Source organism: Nematolebias whitei, chromosome 3, assembly GCF_014905685.2.
Source record: "Nematolebias whitei isolate Nwh7 chromosome 3, NemWhi1, whole genome shotgun sequence".
In the NCBI taxonomy this organism is placed as follows: domain Eukaryota; kingdom Metazoa; phylum Chordata; class Actinopteri; order Cyprinodontiformes; family Rivulidae; genus Nematolebias; species Nematolebias whitei.
Window position 1 is genome coordinate 9622789 of NC_056500.1, and position 19083 is coordinate 9641871.

Sequence of the window (19083 nt, forward strand, 5' to 3'; positions counted from 1 at the left end):
CTTGTATTTTTTTCCCGCACAAACCAACCAGTGCAGAACACAAGTTACCCGTCCATTTTCAGTTTTACCATTTTAGAGTTACCAGTTAGCCTAACATGCACATTTTTGGCAGCTCCAGATCTTGAGCCTATTTGTTATGGGAGTTAAAAAACGTGACCATAGAGTCTCTGAACCAAAACTTTCTAAAATCTTATACCTCAAAACGTCTAAATCTTCAGACACTAACCTTTCAATGGGATCTTGAGCAAAAGTTCTTCTGGCTTTCTTTTAAGTTTTTCAATAATTAGGTTTTTTTTACTTTGGTTTTTCTCATAAATAAAGTGTGTGCTTTAAACATTTAGAACATTTGAACATTTATTTGTTTTATTTCTTTCTGTTGAGCTGTTTCTTTCCTCCACCATGTCGGTCTTTAATGTTGGCGTAATTATGAACTGAGTTAATGTAACTTCTCATCTGGTGTTTCAGACCATCTTAACATCTTGTGTGCTTCACCACAGCTGAAGGTGAAATATTAGCTTAACCAAGCAACTTTATTCTTACTTACCCTTGTAGCCAGAATACCAACATTTATCTCAAATAAACATGACTGTTTATCAGAATCAGAATAAGCTTTTTTATCATTGTACCAAAATACAGTGAGATTATGTTCGTGCAGTTGTCCGAAATATGGGTGGAGTGCACGTTGCTGCTGCTGCTGATAGTTCGAGCCCCTTATTCTTTTAGATAGGAAAGGGGGAAAGGCCATGAGGAGAGGATAGTGTTATTACAAAAATGATCTCTTCACATATTGTCCTTATCAGGACACAATTTAAGTCATCAAAAAACTTTACCAGCAAACACATTAGACACATTACATTTTCATCTGATGATAAGACGGTAAGATTTGTCTATGAAGTACATCCAGATAGTCCATAGTCCTGTTAAGATGTTGGTGTCAGCCAGTACAGCTCTGATAAGCATTCACAGACATTCTCGGGGTGGTGTTTGCAGTAGACAAAGCTTTTTTCTTAGTTTACACATATATCCCAAGAGAAATTTGATAAATTGCCTGCTTCAAGGTCAAACGGGGAATCAGATTCAGATAAGCCACAATTGTTAATTTTTTCAGGCAGACTGTTATATCTTGTCAGCCTTGAGTCCTGCTTGTACTTTCAATCCAAAATGGCCAGACTTGTGGGCATTCTACTGGTTCGTGTTTATAAACTCCCTCCAAGGTCGTCCCCAACATTCTGGCGAGTCCCAGAAGCCGCAATTAGCCTGTGATTCTCACAGGTTCGCTTCCACCTTATGGTTTAGCTTGTAAATCAGCTGATTTTGAGTACTCGAAGCACGAACCAAACCTTCACATAAGGTCGGCAGCTTTGCCATGGCCGAAACTGCTGCTGCCGTCTTCTTTAAAAGCTGATAACATAGGTATCCGCCGGTGCCAAAAAGCAGAAACCTCTCTATCATGGTTCTAATTATATAAACAAATTCAGCGTCCTACAGAGACAATACGGAAAGGCACATCAGCTTCCAAACTCCCCACGGATCCATGACATATCCTGCCGCGTGCGTCACAGCGGGGCATGAGGGCTCTCCAGGACCCTGTTACTTTGTTGAAAAGATTTTGTTGATTGCGTTGAAAGTCAGCTGACCAGATCCATGACAGTAGTTTACGTTTTGGAAAATGTGTAAATAGGAGCTCCGATACATGGGACAGAACAAAAAAGCAGGAGGAGGACGGGAGAGGGAAGAAAGGCATCTGTCTTGCACGAGAGCAAGTGAGGAAAATGCTGCTACTTATACGTATGTTATGACTAATTCCCAAAGTTGGGCTTCAGACCCCATTAAATATGAAGTTTGGTGTCTTCAAATGATTTCCAGAAATAAAAAAATTAATTACAAAAAATAGCTAATTACATTTTTTGTCAGAATAGCAATGAGACATAAATTATATTGTTATTAGTCAATATAAATAGTATAGTGACGTGTTTTGTCTCTCTAACTTTTGTTTAATTGGCCTAATTGTAATGTTTTGATATGTTAACCAAAGATAGTCAGAGTAACAAATGTCTACTGCCGTTTGTTTGTAGACCGAACTCTAATAAGTTGGGAATCAGCATATTAAAACACTGCACTGATACAGAACATGCTCACATATGATAAATGCATTGTTAAAACATGTCATTTAGTGGAAATGTCATTTTAAATTAGCTTTTTTTTTTATTTTTAATGTCTCAGTGTGAATTTGGTTAAGAAAGAACAATCGCTTGGCACCAGTGGCAGTGGTTTTACAAAAACCTGGTGGTCTCTGTAGCCCTAGGGTTAAAGTGACAGTGGAACAGTTACATCCAGGGCTTTTGTTCCTATTTTAAACATATTTAAATTCATGAGAGATTAGCTGGATCTCCATCTGGGTGCTCCATTACTCTCCCCTTGGGTGACTCCATTAAAAGATTTCATGCATTACAAATGAAAACGGGCTGTTGAACGAACGTGCAGCGGTAAAGGTGTGCCGAGGGTCAGGACGACAGGGCCCTGAAAGAAAAAAGAGAAAGGGGTATTGAGAGGAAGGAGAATAAAAATGGGACATTGGAGGAGGGAGCTGAATCATCTATAATTGAAAGGAATCTGGCTCCTGCTGAACGGACAATGGCCAGCTTTCATCAGGTTTGTGGTGAACTTGTTCAGGTGAAGAAGTGAACGCTTGCTTGGAGAGGAAACTTTACCTTCCTTTTCATATAAAAGTTGCTGCCATTTTTAATAGAAGACACAGGATGAGGTTTAATGGAGCTATATTATTATAAAACATAAAGTACAAACATGTTTGGAGGGCTGCACTTTGGTTGTGCACAACTGGATAAAGCCGGGTCACATATAAACATAGATAAAAGTGTCATCCCTGTGTATTAATTATGTCCGCAGAGTGGTTTCAAAACAGGGTGAAGTGCCTGCTAATGTTTTTGTGTTTATTCACGGTGTGTTAAGTCTTAACAAAGAGCCACTCAGCAGGTCTGGGAGTCTGCAGAGTCATGCTGCCAACAGCGACCTCAGCTCTGAGACACTCAGATAAGAGCTGAAGGCGCGTCTCGCCTATTTATTTTGCGAGGCTGTGAGAAAACACTCCTGGATATCATAACACGGAGCATCAGCGACGATAAGGTCAACAGCACAAAGAGGCCAAAGCAGCAATAGAGACGTCTTTTTTCACAGTCTGACATTTTTATTTGCCACTCTTTGGTAAATATTGTTTTCAGTCAAACCTGGGACACTTTATCTCAGAGTGACGCTGAAATGAACTGAAAGAAGACGTAAGATTAGAAGGTCAAAAGTTACCACAGCTTGTGATCTTTAGTTATTGAGGTTTGATCACTTAATGCTGTATGACTTTCCTGGTTTTTTTTTCCACTCTGGGAATGAGCTGTTTGTGGGATTCACTTTGGTTTGGTGGGATCCTCAGGCTGAAGAAGTCCTTCGGATAAAACGTCTCAGCAACAAAATAAACCATCCAGATGACCTGACTGAATATGGTTGGATTTATACCTGGATTAATGCGCATGAATTTAATAATAGACCGTAATAATAATGATAATAATGGCCGATACGGATTTAGTTTTATAAGCGACACAGTCAGGTGTTAAAACGTCACAATGCACCTTCAATTTTTAGTCTTTATTTTATTGAAAAACATACCCTTGAACAATATCCTAGAAACAATATAAACGTGTTTAACTGACCATGAGGTAGTGTTCTGAAATATAAATGAAGTTCAGACAATTGTTGTTCAAACAAAAATAATAGGTAAAATCGGTTTCTCATGCAAATATCAGCCGATTTCCCCAGATTAAGAAAATCAAGGTGCACCCCTATTAACGTATAAAACTGCCAGCAAGGACAGACAGAATCACCAAGTTTATTAACAATAAATTGTGCCACCCTAATGTGTGTTTATTTATTACAGTTTTGTTTCTTTAGCCAGGATATAAATTCATCAAACACACGTCTGCAAAGGGGTTGTGCCAAAAAGCTTCCATCTTTCATCATCTTTCCATTCTTTTCTCTGTTAAACAGTTTCCTATAGTGAAAATTATTTATTCCAAACGACAACAAAAAAATGTGGACACTTTGCCCAACATGACCTTTGTCTCAGGCCTCGATCAAGAAATGAAATGTTCAAGTTCAAGGCAAATAAAAAGGATTCAGAAATAAAAAACCAAAACCAGTAAACGTCTGTTAGCAGAGGCAGTCAATGTGGGTTTTCCTTTACCTTCACAGAAGCCCAAATACTTCCAAGCACTGGCTTTCAAAGCAGAAGGAGCCGTTTCTGGACCATAAACAGTCCAGGAGCCACACTTCACAGTTCTGTCTTTACATGACCTTATGAACATTTAATATGAATTAATCTTTAGACATTTTAAACTTGATTTTAATGTCTGCATTAGATAATAGATTATAACCCCTATTCTAGAGTCAAATCTGAAGCCATCTGTGCAACCTGTGAAACTTGGTTCAAACAGAAGGATGATCCCTAACACAGCAGCATTTCTTCAACAGACTTCAAAACGGAGGTGTTCAGAGTCATGTTGCCTGGGATAAAAACTATATATCTATATTTCTTTCCCCTAGACCTATGTGTTCTTTAAATTCCCATTTTCTGCTGTGTGTGAATGCCCCTTGAGTCATGTGCTCACAGTGTAGTTCCATCCCTCACATAAATCATGTGATTGTGTTTAACCAGTTGTGGCCATGGAGGAAAGATAGAAGCTGCACTGACTTCCTCTCAGTCAGATGGCTGGGGGAAGCAGGTTGATGGCTACCACCAGATCGGACGATCAACACACAGGGGGGATGTTTTCATCCATTTAAGTGTGAAATTATCTCTTGGAATTGACCAGGTGGACTTGAATGAACTTGTATTTCCTCAAACCTTGTCAATCAGCTTGGAGGTTTGTGGATGGCGAGCTGACCAACAGCACAGCTGGGAGTATGGAATTCCAGCCTAGAGCTGAACTCGTCCTATGGTCTGGTAGGAGGCTGATACAGCCTAAGGCCTCATCTCCTTAAACTAGCTTTGCCCACATAAATAAAAAACAGCTTCCAACACACTGGAGTCTTCAGACTACATTTTGTCATGCTTGAACTCTTAAAACTCCACGAACATTGTCAACTCTACAAACTCATACTTGGGGAAAGTTAGCTGTGTCAAAGACATGGCTCGTTGGCACAGTTGACGATGGACTTTTCCTTATTTTTTTCTCTGACGAGGGCTCGCATTGATTTTGATTTCTGTCTCTTGCAATAGTATTTAAGTGCACTGAAGAACAATAACTGCTGCAGCAATTTGTACATACTTTGTGGTATTTGTTTGTTTATTTTACACATTTTTGTTATTGCTTTTTGTTTATTATTGTAGTATGACATATACTGAGATATATTCATACTGTTAAAACGGGTTCTTTCATTTTTCTGGACTGTGTAACATACGTGCGTTGAATGTAATAAAATGTGGACGTGAGACGTTAATTATCTTTGACTCACCACGACAGTGGGTCATTTATTAACAGAATCAAGTTTAACACATCACACATTTACATTAATTGGCAAGAATTGAAAAATAACGACATAATTAATCAGCTTTACAACCAGGAAAACCATACGGCCATGATTTTCCGTTGCTTCACCACAGACATTTCTGAAAACATCTGGATTAATTTGCTAGCAGATAGGAGAGTTTAAAGATGGAAAGATGAGGTTTATCTACAGAGAGATGTGTGAGGGAATTTGTCTGTCTTAACCAGAACCGACACGCTCCTTCTTTTCCAGCTTGGGCCAACGGTACGCTTGGTTGAGAATAGAACTTTTTACCTTGCAGACGATAGTTCAGCATTGGTGTAGAGCTCTCCTTTCAACTCTTTCAGCGTCTCCGTGAGAACAGCTCGAACCTCGAGAGTCGTGTGAGGTTATCCAAACAGAAGTTATAATTCCCAAAATCGTCTCTGGATCAGCTTGATTCTAATTCAGCAGCATCCTGAATTCCAGCGTTCTGCATTCTGGAACTCCCAAACTCTCTGCATTCTGAATTCCAAAAACTCTGCTTGAACTAGGAAGTGCCAACATTTTAATGGGCTCTACTTCCGGTTCATTTGAGAGCCTCTGATTGGTCGATGGACCCCAACAGAGGTGTGTTTTGTGATGTAAGGTGTTATTAAAAGTCAAGGAAAAGATTCAGATTGTTTAAGAACAGACAGAAAGATATCATGGAAAAAACCAGACTTCGTGGAGCCACCCACCAAGTATCTCGCTGTAAAAGTTAAACATGACATTTCTTTTCAGTAAACTTTCAGTTGACCGAAACTTGAACTTTGACACACTTACAAACTCTGCTCACTTCAAAGCAGACGATCAAGAAATTGAATCATTACTCTGTAACGTACTCTAACTTGATTTCACTTTGAATTGAGGATTAAAAATCATTCTTACTGTTTTAAGTAAATAAAAATGAGTAGTTCACTTCAACATGTAAACATTGTTTGAACTAACACAATTTGATTATCAAAACATTTGTAAAATAGTAATGATCATAGAGAATTGTCTTTTTCCACTTGATTAATTCAAGAAAGAAAGTCTCAGGATGGGTCAACCTGTATCTCTGGATGCAAATCAATGAAATGACAGTTTCTGACCATATGATCCTAAGGTCAAGTTTTGACATCAGGTCAAGTTCACTACATTATAATACATGGTATCATCAGAAAATTAGTGCAGTCTCTGTGTCATTAACTGCTTTAGATATTGCAGCTCCAGTAGATGAATTTAGTCTTCTGTGTTCTAACATGTTTACCAGTGTAACAGTATAAAAAGTTAATTGGGTGCTACAGTCACAGCAGCCATTTTAGGTAAAAAAAATAATAAAGCATTTGTTTACAAACCCTAAAGTATGACCAAGTGTAGTTGCCAGAAATCAAGTTCAACCTTATAAACGTCCTAATTTAGAAGATGAAAAATACACGAAAATGCTGAGAAGCAGCTGACCCAACAGGATGGGAAGAATCTCGACTGTACCATTTTTTTGCTCCCCGTTCATTATTATTGGAAATTTAGGGGAAATGGTGTTATGGAGGAGGATGACTCGCCATGGCAACCCCTGAAGAGGGAAAAGCCGAAAGAAGAAGGAGACTAAAAATAAAAGCCATTCCTTTCAGGACGTTAAAATCTTAATTCATCTGCATCATATTCCTTATCTACGTTCCGCTCCGGAGTATTTGGAGCTGTAAAAATGTCTCGTCTCACATTACTAGTCTCTTGATGTTTCGTAGACCCGGGACACTTTAACCATTTGGCAAACACAATGTCCAGATGATGAATCGATGTGATTTATCAAGACACACCCAAAGAAAGAGAAGAAACAAAAACTTGATCCTAAAGTTCACTTTCTTCTTCACTGGGTTGATGATGCTTTTCAGCAGCTTAACGTGTGTGAAATGGATTTCTTGCCTCTGCATGTTTCCATGTTGGCAGGCAAGAGTTGCTGCACGATGCTGCTTCAAACATCACACAGACTCCGACATAAAACCAGACGGAAAAGCAATTATTTATTCAGAAATTTACCAACAAAACAGACTGAGAAAGTTCTACATCTACGCCCAAATCAGCACGTGTGTAAGATTTCTCAGAAGTGTTTTTATGGTGTGTGAGCTCGTGGCGGTGGGGAGTTTCTGAGGTGTGGTGCCAAATACTGAACTCTTCTTCAGCAGCGTTGTGAAATTATTTAGGCGCTCTGTCAGGGCTGGGAAGCTTTTCTAAACAGTTGCAAATATGTGCGAACAGATGAAGGGTTTCCATAAACAAACATGGGTTCAATTTGGCTAACTTGTGCTGAGTGAACTCTTGGGCAACCAGATATTTACAACACCGCTGCGACTGAATTGAGCTGCAGGGAATCATCCCTGTGAAATACGTTGGGTGTTTTTTTTTTATTATTTATTTTACTTTGCGTCCCCATCAGGTGCTCAGTGTTTGCAGTTCTGCAGAGCTGTATCTTTGCAGCCTCTGGTCGTTACCCAGCTCATGTTGTGTCTCTGATATGCGAGTGGCAGCAGGGGCTCTGCATGCAGTAAAGCTTCAGCTTTCTGCCGTATTTACCAAGCTTAAAGATATGATGCAGGAGGAGGGAGTGAAATCAGCGAGCTGTAAAAGGAGGAGGATAAATGGCTGTGAACAACGCACGAGTGCAAAGATAATTAGGAGGAGTTAGATTTAAAGATATTTAATAAAATGTGTTGATCTTATGGTTTTAATGCTTGTGGCATCAGTTACAGCTAAGCCCTTAATAATGCATGTGTTATGTGTTGAAGCACAAGTTCAGTGTTTTATTTTCACAACTTAAGCATGTTAAACAGGTTGTTATATGTCAGCTATATCATTATAGGTTGTAGTTAATTCATGTACTGGTACATGCTTTAGCAGTTCCTCTTAAATATCAATTATACACATTTATTGTGTGATTATTTTTTTCTTAAACCGTTTATTTGGTTAGTTCTCAGAGGAAAAAAGGCATTTTTTTAATTGATATTTGTGGATTTATTTAAGAATAAACATCAAAGCTTGCAGAAATAAAAGTTGCAGCATGTCACAGTGCTATGAGAGAGCTTTGTGAGTTAATTAACATTATATTTTATTTCTCTGCAGTGATCATTTGAATAGCTCTAATGAAAAGTATTCACTCCACAATAATGGGTGATTTTTGCTCCATTCAGCCACATGGAACATAAAGTTCACTGAAAAGACGAGAAGGAAACACGTTTTTCTGTCTAACGTTTCTGTACTTGATTTGCTGCACTGAGCTCGGGGTTCTAATCTGAAACGTTTTCTGTCATTTTGACTCAACAGTGTCTTCAAGTGATACTCTTAATCCAAAATTTGTTCTTCTTTGTGCAAAAACAATCTCTAAATAGGTTATTTAATCACAATTTAATTAAAATCTAGGAGGGGATTGACAGCCGCTGGCAATAATTTGCAAACGTGAGTATTTGTCTCTCACAGTTTTAGACTCGGAGGAAAAAAGTCTGTTGTTTGGAGCTACTCCCATGATGCTGAGCGAAACATGCAGGTTCTATGTCATATAAGCTTCGCCCTTTAAGGCCTTCGCTTTAGTGGGTTTATCCCGTTATGCAGAGCATAAGCACTGAAAAAAATTAGTCCACGCCCACCTGCTGTGTGGGCCCTACCCGGTCCGTATAAATTACGTTAAGAGCGGGAAATCGGCTCCCATTTTTTCTTCAGCGAGCTAATATAGCACTGTCAGAAGAACAAAGAAGATAAGTTGTGTAAATGACCAACCTTGTGAAGGATGCTGGGCCCGGCAGTCGACCTCCGGTCGTCCGGTGAGTTCTCCTCCCCGAGGAGAAGATGACAGCAGTCTTATTCCAAGGTAAGCGTCGTGGAACATTTCCCAGTGACAGGTCACTACACGCTGGACAACGCCATCTTGTGTTTTTTCCTCTTATCGCCGACCCTCGGGGCGAACCGGATGGTTCCTCCGGGGCAAGGTGTGCTCAGCTGCAGCCCCCGCTGCTCATTCCCTCCCGGGGAGCGTAGTGTAGGTGGAGGGGGGCTGAGTGAATGCTCACCCCATCCCACCTCGTTTCGCATCGGCGATCACACCGCTCCCGGCCGACAGCGCCCTCAGGGGTTGCCCGGCGGAACCCGGGAGGAGGCTGACATGAAGGGACCCCCTTTTTCTACGTCCCTCGCCTTTTCCCGCCAGTTCGGATGATCGGCGGAAAGGTTATTTTTCACTGACGTGTTTTTCCAGGCAGCCGCAGTTAGCAACAACGTGCGCTGCTAGCATATAGCATGTCCAAGGGACTGAAGGCCGCAGACCTGCCTTGGAGACAAAGAACTCCTTCTGTAAGGCAACTGACGCTATTCCTCGGTTCCCTCCCCTGGAGCCAAGCCTCGCGGAAGCTTCCGGAGCGAAGCTGTCCAGGTCGGAGCAGCGTCCCGTCCCTCCGGAGGAACCAGACGGCGACCAAAGCTCTCCAATCGAGCCCACCGACGTGTTTTCAGGCAACCGCAGTTAGCAACAACATGCGCTGCTAGCATTTAGCATGTCGAAAAGGCTGAGACCTCAGACCTGCCGGAGGAGACTAAGAGCTCCCTGTGTAGATCGGCAGACGCCATCCTCAACATGTGCGCCGCTCCCTCGGGTTGCCTGTCGAGGATTGTAGCATGGATGACGGTAATCCAACGTTCCATCTGGCTCCGTCACTCTCCATTGCTGCCGGAAAAGCTGCACAAAGACCGGATGGAGGGCCCCATCTCATCGGACGCGCTGTTCGGAAGCAGCTTGACGTCCATGCTGACGAATTCGAAGCAGTCGGAGGAGACGTCGGAAGCTGTACGCCATCTCATCTAGCCGCGCGGCTCATTCCGTCCTCCAGCCCGCTGGAGAGATCGTCAAAAGCAGAGGCAGAGACATCGACGCTCCACGGCAGCAGCAGCTTCGTCTCGCCCAGCTCCACCACCAGCCCCGCCCGCCAGAGACCACCCCTCCTCAGTCCGGCAGCCTGCACTTCAGCGTTTTCCCCAGAGATCGCCTGCAGACGGCGCTCGGAGCAAACAAACCGCAGAGCTCACGGGGGAGAAGTTTTAAGAAATGACGGTCTGCGGAGGATGTGTGTATAAATGACACAGGAATTGAATAAATGATTTTTCAAAGATCAAAACGCCTGTTTTTAGCCAGTCTGTAAGCTCGGATGAGCTCACAGCCGCTACACACACACCCTCCACTCATAAAGAGCCGGTGTCCTTAAATAAAGGTTTTTTAAATCCACCGCCGCTCCCTCACATGCCCGGACGCTCACGTGACACCACGGTAAGCGAAATAACTTGTTGTCAATCAGACCCGCACGATCACCTCCCAACGGTGTTTACGCGCTCCCGAGCGAGACAAGCAGCCTCCATCCAACGGCACTGTGTCGATGATGCACGCACAGCTGCCCGGCGCTCACCGGCCCACATCGGGATAAATGTGGGACCGCAGGCCGGGTCCGGTGGAGGTCCCTGCTCTCAGCGAAAACAACACACGCCTCTCCTGTATGAACGCGAGTGGCCGTCATCCACCGCGTCCCAGCGATCAGCAGCTCACGGCGGCATAAGCGTGAGACAGCTGAATGAATCCAATGACGGGCCCCGCCCTCAGCGAGAGCGGCGCGCGTCCCTCCAGAGGAAACGTGCGCTCCCGCGAGGCTCACAACCTTCACTTCATCAGCTGACACACGCCTCGCCTCAGCACACACCGCCCCGCCCGGACATGAAGGTTGGTCCGCGATCCAGTCACAGCGCGCGGGCGCGCGCAGAACAGCCCTTTCGAGAAAGCCTCGCCTTGGGTCACGCGGAAAACATTTCCGCGACGCATGACGGCGGTCGAGGCGGAGGTTTGGATGACATCCGTTCAAAACACGGCACATCATTTAAACGCACGTCCACTCCACGAACGTCACGCAGAGTGGTTAAAAACATGCTCACCGGACAGATGGAGGGACAGAGTGTTATGCAAGGGTTACACGCTGCAGTTTGCAACCCGACCCCCTCCGTTCGGAGGAGTTATAGAGACGGTCCTGTCATCACCAGACCAAGTCTCAGCCTTAAATGCAGAAATCCAAGAGCTTCTGATAAAAGGTGTAATCTCAAGAGTTCCCAACGAGGAGGAAAACACAGGGTTTTACTCAAGCTACTTCCTGGTCCCCGAAAGGACCGGAGGGATGAGACCGATTCTGGATCTGTCAGCTTTCATCAAAGCGATCATGAACAGATTTTTTCACATGTTGATGAACAGACAGCTGTTGGACAACATCCAGGAAAACGACTGGTTTGTCTCCATCGTTTTAAAAGATGCCTATTTTCACACACCAATCATCCCAAAACACAGAAAATTTCTGCGTTTCGCCTTTCAAGGGATGAAGTACCAGTACAACAGGTTGCCTTTTTTGGGTACTCCCTCGCGCCTCGTACGTTCTCAAGTGTGTGGAGACAGCCCTGCATCCACTGCACAAGCAGGGATGAGGGTTTTGTTTTTACCTGGACGACCTGCTGCCCCTGTCTCACTCCAGACAGGAAGCATTGATACAGGCTCAGGTGTTAGCATCACACCTGCTAAATCTGGTTTTCGCCATAACTGGAAGAAGAGCTCGATTTTCCCGGCCCAGATAATTGTTATCTGGGAGTGGAATTAAACTCAATTACCATGACGGCTCGTTTATCACAAACAAGAATCGACACTCTAAAAACCAATTACGCCACGTAAGACCTGGCAAAGTGGTAACAGCTGTCTCCGTCATGAAGCTGTTGGGAATGACGTCATCAGCTCACACAGTGGTCCCGCTGGGTTTGTTACACATGAGGCGCCTCCAGAGGTGGTTTACGCGTCTGCGTGTGGATCCAGTAAAACAAAAGAGACGGATGATCACTGTCCCTCCCTCCATGGGAGCAGACCTCCGACACTGGGGAAACACCCTGGCTCTGTCAGAGGGAGTCCCCGTCAGCAGATCCACGTCACGTGTCAGTCTTCACGGACGCGTCTCTGTCAGGTTGGGGTGGGGAACATGCCTATCTCAAGCAGTAGGGGCGCTGTGGCCCCACCGCACATCAGCCCACATCAATGTTTTGGAGTGTCGCACAGTGCTGAATGTGATTCAACTTTTTGCTCCCGTGCTACAGAATCAACACGTGTTGATTCACACAGACAACATGGTGACTGCTGCGTACATAAACCGCCAGGGGGGTGTGCGTTCAGCCCAGATGTTACACATTGCGCGGAAGCTACTGAGTTGGGTTCATCAAACCTGCTTTTATTAGAGCAGTTTACATATCCGATGTTCTGAACAGAGGGGCTGATGTGACGTCCAAGGGCGGCCCACGTTATGTGGACCGGATCCTCCATCCGGATCTGATGTTTTTCAGACGCAGCAGAAGTTGGCAAAGCAGCTGTGGACCTGTTTGCGATGCGAGAAGAACGCTCAATGTCAACTACGGTTTTCCCTGAGCCCGCGAGACGATCCATCGCTGGGGGGGGACGCATTTGCTCACAGTCGGTGGCCCAAAACGCTTTTTACGCGTTTCTTTCCCCCCCACCTCCTCTGTTTTTTACGGTCCATGAACCGAGTTCAAGAGGAGGGATTGACAGCCCTCCTTGGTGGCTCCCGGCGTGTGAACGCACTATGGTTCCCAGGCCTGCAACGTCTGTTGTTGGGTCGCCGTGGAACTGTCATGGAGGAAGGATGCTCTCCTTCAGGCAGGAGGAGCGACCAAGAGTTACCCAGAAATAGGTCAACACCGGTGGGTCTGACCGCTGAGCGGTTCCACTTAGAGGATGGGTCTCCCTCAGGAGATAGTGTGCTCAATTCAAGATTCACGTGCTGCATCTACCACAGTTCTGTACACATCAAGGGGACGGCTTTTCAGCGCTGGTGCACAGAGAAGGTTTAGAGACCACCTCATGCCTTTTAAGCGGCGTGTTGTTTTTCTACAACAGCTGATGGATAGGGAGTTGGCTTTCAGTACGCTTTAACGTACGATTGCAGCCATCTCTTCCTGCCACAAAGGGTTTGGAGTCAGAACAGCTTTTATCACCCGCTGATGAAGCGGTTTCTAAAAGGTGTACAGAGATGTAGGCCTGTTTTCACGCCCACTTGTTTTCCACAGTGGGTTTAACGCTGGTCCTGCGAGCCCTGATCAAAGCTTCAATTGAGCCTCTGGATCAGGTTTCATTTAAATTCTTGTCTCTTTTAACAGCCCTGTTGCTGGTTTTAACACCCGCTAAGAGGGTAAGTATTTATCTGCCCTCTCTGTTGCTTCGTCATGCCTTAGAATTAGGCTGACGGGCAGCTCAGCTGATTTAAGACCAACCCAGCTTTTATGCCTAAAACATCACGAGCTCTTTTAAATCAAGAGTGATATCGTTGGAGGGGTTTTTTCCCCCCCACAGATCAGAAGAGGAAGCATCTTTTCATCTTCTCTGCCCGGTGCGGGCGTTTGACGTGTTACATAACGCACACAGCTGCAATGCGTTTCAAACTCAACAATGGTTTGTGCATTATAGAGATGTTTCTACAGGTCGCCGTTATCCATCCAGCGCTTATCACACTGGCTGTGTGAGGCCTTTTCTGAAGCCTACAGAGCATCAGATTTAGAGCCTCCTGTCAACCTCTAAGCACACTCGACCAGGGGTATCGCATCTTCGACTGCTCTGCATAATGGTTTGTCAATGCAGGACATTTGCACTGCGGCTGCATGGTCAACACCCTGCTCATTTATTCGCTTTTACCTACGTGATGTAACGGCTCGTTCCATGACACATTCTGTCCTTAGTGCTCTAACAGAATGAATATTGTTGTTCTCATGGAACTCTGTTTAAGCTCACTTCTGTCTGCATGCATTACAGTGTGAGATGTTGTTATCAGTCACAAGTCGTGTCTGTGATTTTGGTTATATTGTCACTAATCAGTTCATGATTATTGTTACCAATCAGTTCAATTGATTTATAATCAATTTATGGACATTAATCTGTTTATACTGTTCAGCCATGAACCAGTTGGTTCATGCCCCCCCCCCCCCCCCTCTTTTCAACTTCTTCTTCCCGTTGAAAGTTTTCCGGGGTATTCATGCTTTGTCAGAACGCATAGCTACACAACATGCGTCTGTGCATGGCACATAATTACGCGATGCGTAGTTATGCACATGGGGAGCTGAGTGACAAGACGTTTTTTGGGCAAGCTTCCGCTTCTTACTGTGTTCGAATGGACCCAGTGAGGCGAGGACCACATCGGCTTCGCCCTTTACCCACTAAAGCGAAGGCCTTAAAGGGCGAAGCTTATATGACATAGAACGTTGGTTACGTACTGTAACCCCAGATTCTATGAATATAAGCGTAGCCCTTTAAGCGTCGGGCCTCACTGGCTCCTAAATGGCTGAAGAAAAAAGCTATTTTGGGAGCCGATTTCCCGCTCTTAACGTAATTTATACGGACCGGGTAGGGCCCACACAGCAGGTGGGCGTGGACTAATTTTTTTCAGTGCTTATGCTCTGCATAACGGGATAAACCCACTAAAGCGAAGGCCTTAAAGGGCTACGCTTATATTCATAGAATCTGGGGTTACAGTACGTAACCAACGTTATCTCTAATGACAGCAATACTTTTCATGAAACGCTTGTTGCTGTTGGCAAAGTGAACCAAAAATATGTTTCAGTCCATTTGCTCCAAAACTGTCAATATCTAAAACTTTTTATTTATTTATTTTGGCTTTAAGAGACATTTTGACACTTGTAGCATGCTTAGCTAATGCCACTGTAACTGTTGTCTTCTGTCTGTTCTGCACCCTTACTGCCTTTTGCACGGGTCAGATGGATTGGTCAAGACACCTGCTTACAGGTGTGCATGTTTACCCACCCCCTCCTCTTCATTGTCATGTTTAACAGAGGAGGACTCAAGGTGTGGAAGTATCTCTGAGATGCTTTGCATATTTTAGTTTTATATTCAGACAAATCAGTTTGGGGAACTAGCAGCTTTGTGGGGCCCAAAAACTTCTCCAAAGGGCCATATCTGGCCCACGAGCCATCAGTTCCTATGAGCCCTTGAATATTTAAGTGTTAATTCGACAACAAAACTGTAGCTGTTTGCAAATAGATGTTATACTACTCATATTGGATGTAACATCACATTACATTGTTTATGTTGTTTATATTTATTGCCCGCTGTCATTAAAGGCAGGATCCCGTGTCTGTGTGCGTCATGTTGGATGTTTGTTAAAAAAATTCTAATTCATGTTTTTTATATAATTTCCCTCTGGGATTAATAAAGTATTTTTGAATTGAATTGAATTGAATTGAATTATACAGCTTTACTGTGCAGGAGAGGAAAACATACAAATCAGAGCAGATGTAAAATGATTTAATTCAACTTTCAGTGCAATGAGATTTAATCTGCTGTAATCTGGTTAGAAAACAAATCTAAACTAATCTCTAAAAGTTATTCATTAAATGGTTTTGGCTTCTAGCGTTTGTCGTCCAAATAAGTGGTTCCAACTCTGGTCCTGGAGGAACACCATCCTGCATATTTTAGTTGTTTCTCTGCTTAAACACACCTGATTCAGTGATTTAATCACTTCCTCAAGCTCTGCAGAAACCTGTTAATTACCTGTTCATTCAAATCAGGTGTGTTGGAGCAGTGAAACAACCAAACCATGCAGGGTGGTGTTCCTCAAGGACCAGTGTTGGGAACCACTGGTCCAAATGACAGGCGTATCGATGTCTAAACACAAATATTGCTGGATTTTTTATGTCCTAAGTGAAGAATCCATAATATGTTGATAATTTTAAAGGTGAAGTTTTATGTTTGGAAACCACTAAACTGGACAGGAAGTGTAAATAAACAGTGTAATCTCCTTCTTATGACAGGTAACAGCTGATATATGAGCACACTACAGCTTCTTTTTCCCTCATATGTGATGAAATCTATTCTGAGGCGGAACGAGAGGCTAGAAGGAATACCACACATGAATATTTTAAACCGCAGACTCGGCATTCAAACCAAAAAGAGTTGGAGCTGCGTGTGTGTGTGAGCCTGTGGTATTTAGTAGGTGGGACAGGTGAGTGGAGGGAAGTCTGCATGGACACATGAATAAATAAAGCACAAACTGTAAGGAGATGGAGGTTTGTATAGCTGCGTGAAAAATATGGACTTATGCTGAGATAAATAAGTAAACAGTGTGGCTGCACTTAAGACAAACAGCGGTGCAGAGAAAAAAGCCGAAAGCTGCTTAATTTTTAACGTATCATGGAGTTCATCGATTTTTACTGTACTGTTTATTTTTCTTGCATCATTTCATTTCTGAGCGATAATATGTTTCTTTAATCAGCTTTCACACAGTTTTCCTGTTTTGTTTGTTTGTTTTTACAATCTATTTACTTCTGGATACTTTGTGCCATTTTATACATTTATATATCATAAAGGTAGTAACGCTTTTGGTCATGTAACTTTTAAAAATATTTTACTTGTTTAAATAGATCTCTTCAGTTCAATGCATGATTCTGCTTCAGCATACCTGCTCCATGTTTGTCTTCTTATGCTAATTTTAGCTTTTAGCTAGCCTTTTGTTACTTTTAGCTTCTGGACAACCTTTTGCTGCTTTTTGCTATTTTTGCTATTTTTATCTTTTTGTTGAGCTTTTGCTACTTTTCACTTTTAGCTGCCTTTTGCTACTTTGAGCTTCTAGCTACAGTTGAACTATTTTTAGCTATCATTCTACTTTAGCTAGCCGTTTGATTCTTTTCACTTTTAGCTAGCCTTTAGATTGTCTTTTGTACTGTTTGCTTTTAGTTCACATTTTGCTGTTTTTAGCTAGAGTTTTGCTGTTATTGGCTTTTCGTTAGCCTTTTGCTTCTTTTAGTATATGGCTAAAATGTTGTTGCTTTTAGCAAGCATTTTGCTAAGTTTAGCCTTTAGCTTGCCTGTTCCTGCAGTTAGCTTTTATATAGGCTTTTGTTCCTTTTACCTTTTAGCTAGGTTTTCTACTTTTAATTAGCATTTTACTACTTTTGGTTTTTAGCTAGTAATTTGCTTTGACATCGTTTAGCAGGTGTTTTGCTCATCTTACCTTTTAGCTAGTCTTCTGCTTCTTTTAGCTTAATCAACTGAGGAGTTTCAGCTTCTTCTGCAATTTCAGCAGTCGTGCAGTGGTTCCCAACCCTGGTCTTCAAGGAACCTAATCCTGCATGTTTTAGTTGCTTCCCTGCTTTGACACACCTGATTTGAATGGATGGGTGCTTAACAGGCTCGGGCAGAACTTCAGGAAATAATAAAATCACTGAATCAGGTGAGTTGGAGCAGGGAAACAACTAAAACATGCAGGGTGGCGTTCCTCAAGGACCATGGTTGGGAACCACTGCAGAGTATCCACTCCAGTATGTTTTTAAAATTTAAAAAAGGTGTTAATTGTCTTTTGTCAGTCAAAACTTTGAAGGTGGAACCTGTTCTCCCCTTGTTGAAACATTTTTTATTTTTTTTGCCTTTCAGATAAAATCAAATGTTACTTATCTTTCATCTCTTTCCAAAATAAAACAAAAAAAAAAATTGTGATAAATCCAAAAGAGAAAAGATTAAAGTGAATCACTTGTTCCATACAAAAACAAATGACTTTAAAGCTAAAACATCTGCCAAGATCCAAAAACTAATAAACATTTCTTGTCTTTTTCTCTCCCTGGTGCATCATGGGACATATTCATCCAACTCAGCTCTCGCAGGTACGTGAACACAGAAACTCCACGCAGCATTCAAGCAGCAGAGACAAAGGTTTACTTTGTTTTAGAGCGTTAACGTGCAGCGTATCGAGCTCAGTGTTTGGTCTTTCTTCTGATTAAAGCCGACTCGGAGCTTCACCGTGCTGCTGCAACACAAGGAGACAGCAGTGTACTCGTTTAAATTATTTAAGAGGCACAAAATGAGGCAACTTCCTGCTTATTTTATCTAGATTTTCTTAAAATGTTATCTTGAGTATACAGTTTATTCACATTAAGGCAGAAATCAGCCACGGAGGATTTTTTTTTTTGAGTTATTTTCTAACTTACGAGTTATTATCAGTCTTTTGCATGTTTGATCTCCAGTGTTTCCGCTCAGCCTGTCAAGGAGCAACATGTATAAAAATAAAATCAGCTGTTGTAAATTTATAATCTTATGTATGACTTAAACGTCAACTGCTTTATGAATTATTCATAAATACAACACAGCGGACCCATTGGTTTTAAGGCCGAGCTGGAATCCTCTCAGTTTAGATTTAGCTTCTTTTTCCTCCTCAGAGACCATCCATACGACTCGGCTGTGTGTTTTTAATTCTACTCGTATCCAAAAGAAAATAAAGATTTGCTGAGCTAAAGATAATAAAGCCGTGCCCTCAGGGGAGTGGCGGTCGGGCTCACTCAAATTAATAATAGAAGCTCTTCGTACAGTGCAGGGTGTGATGGTAAGAAAGTGAGGTGATGGTTGAAGAGAGGAAAATGAAACGGGACGACGGGTTGTTCAGAAAATGTGCCTCTGCGAATTTATCA

At 42.7% G+C, this 19083-nt stretch overlaps 1 protein-coding gene across 2 annotated transcripts in view; it reads left to right on the plus strand.

Annotated features, from left to right (window-relative positions):
* Positions 1–19083, plus strand: part of LOC119430536 (homer protein homolog 3) — a 62998-nt gene that overhangs the window by 24247 nt on the left and 19668 nt on the right. For both annotated transcript variants that reach the window (XM_037697959.1, XM_037697960.1), the window contains one exon: positions 18274–18282. In XM_037697959.1, the coding sequence (XP_037553887.1) occupies positions 18274–18282 (9 nt within the window). The remainder of the gene's footprint in view (positions 1–18273; positions 18283–19083) is intronic.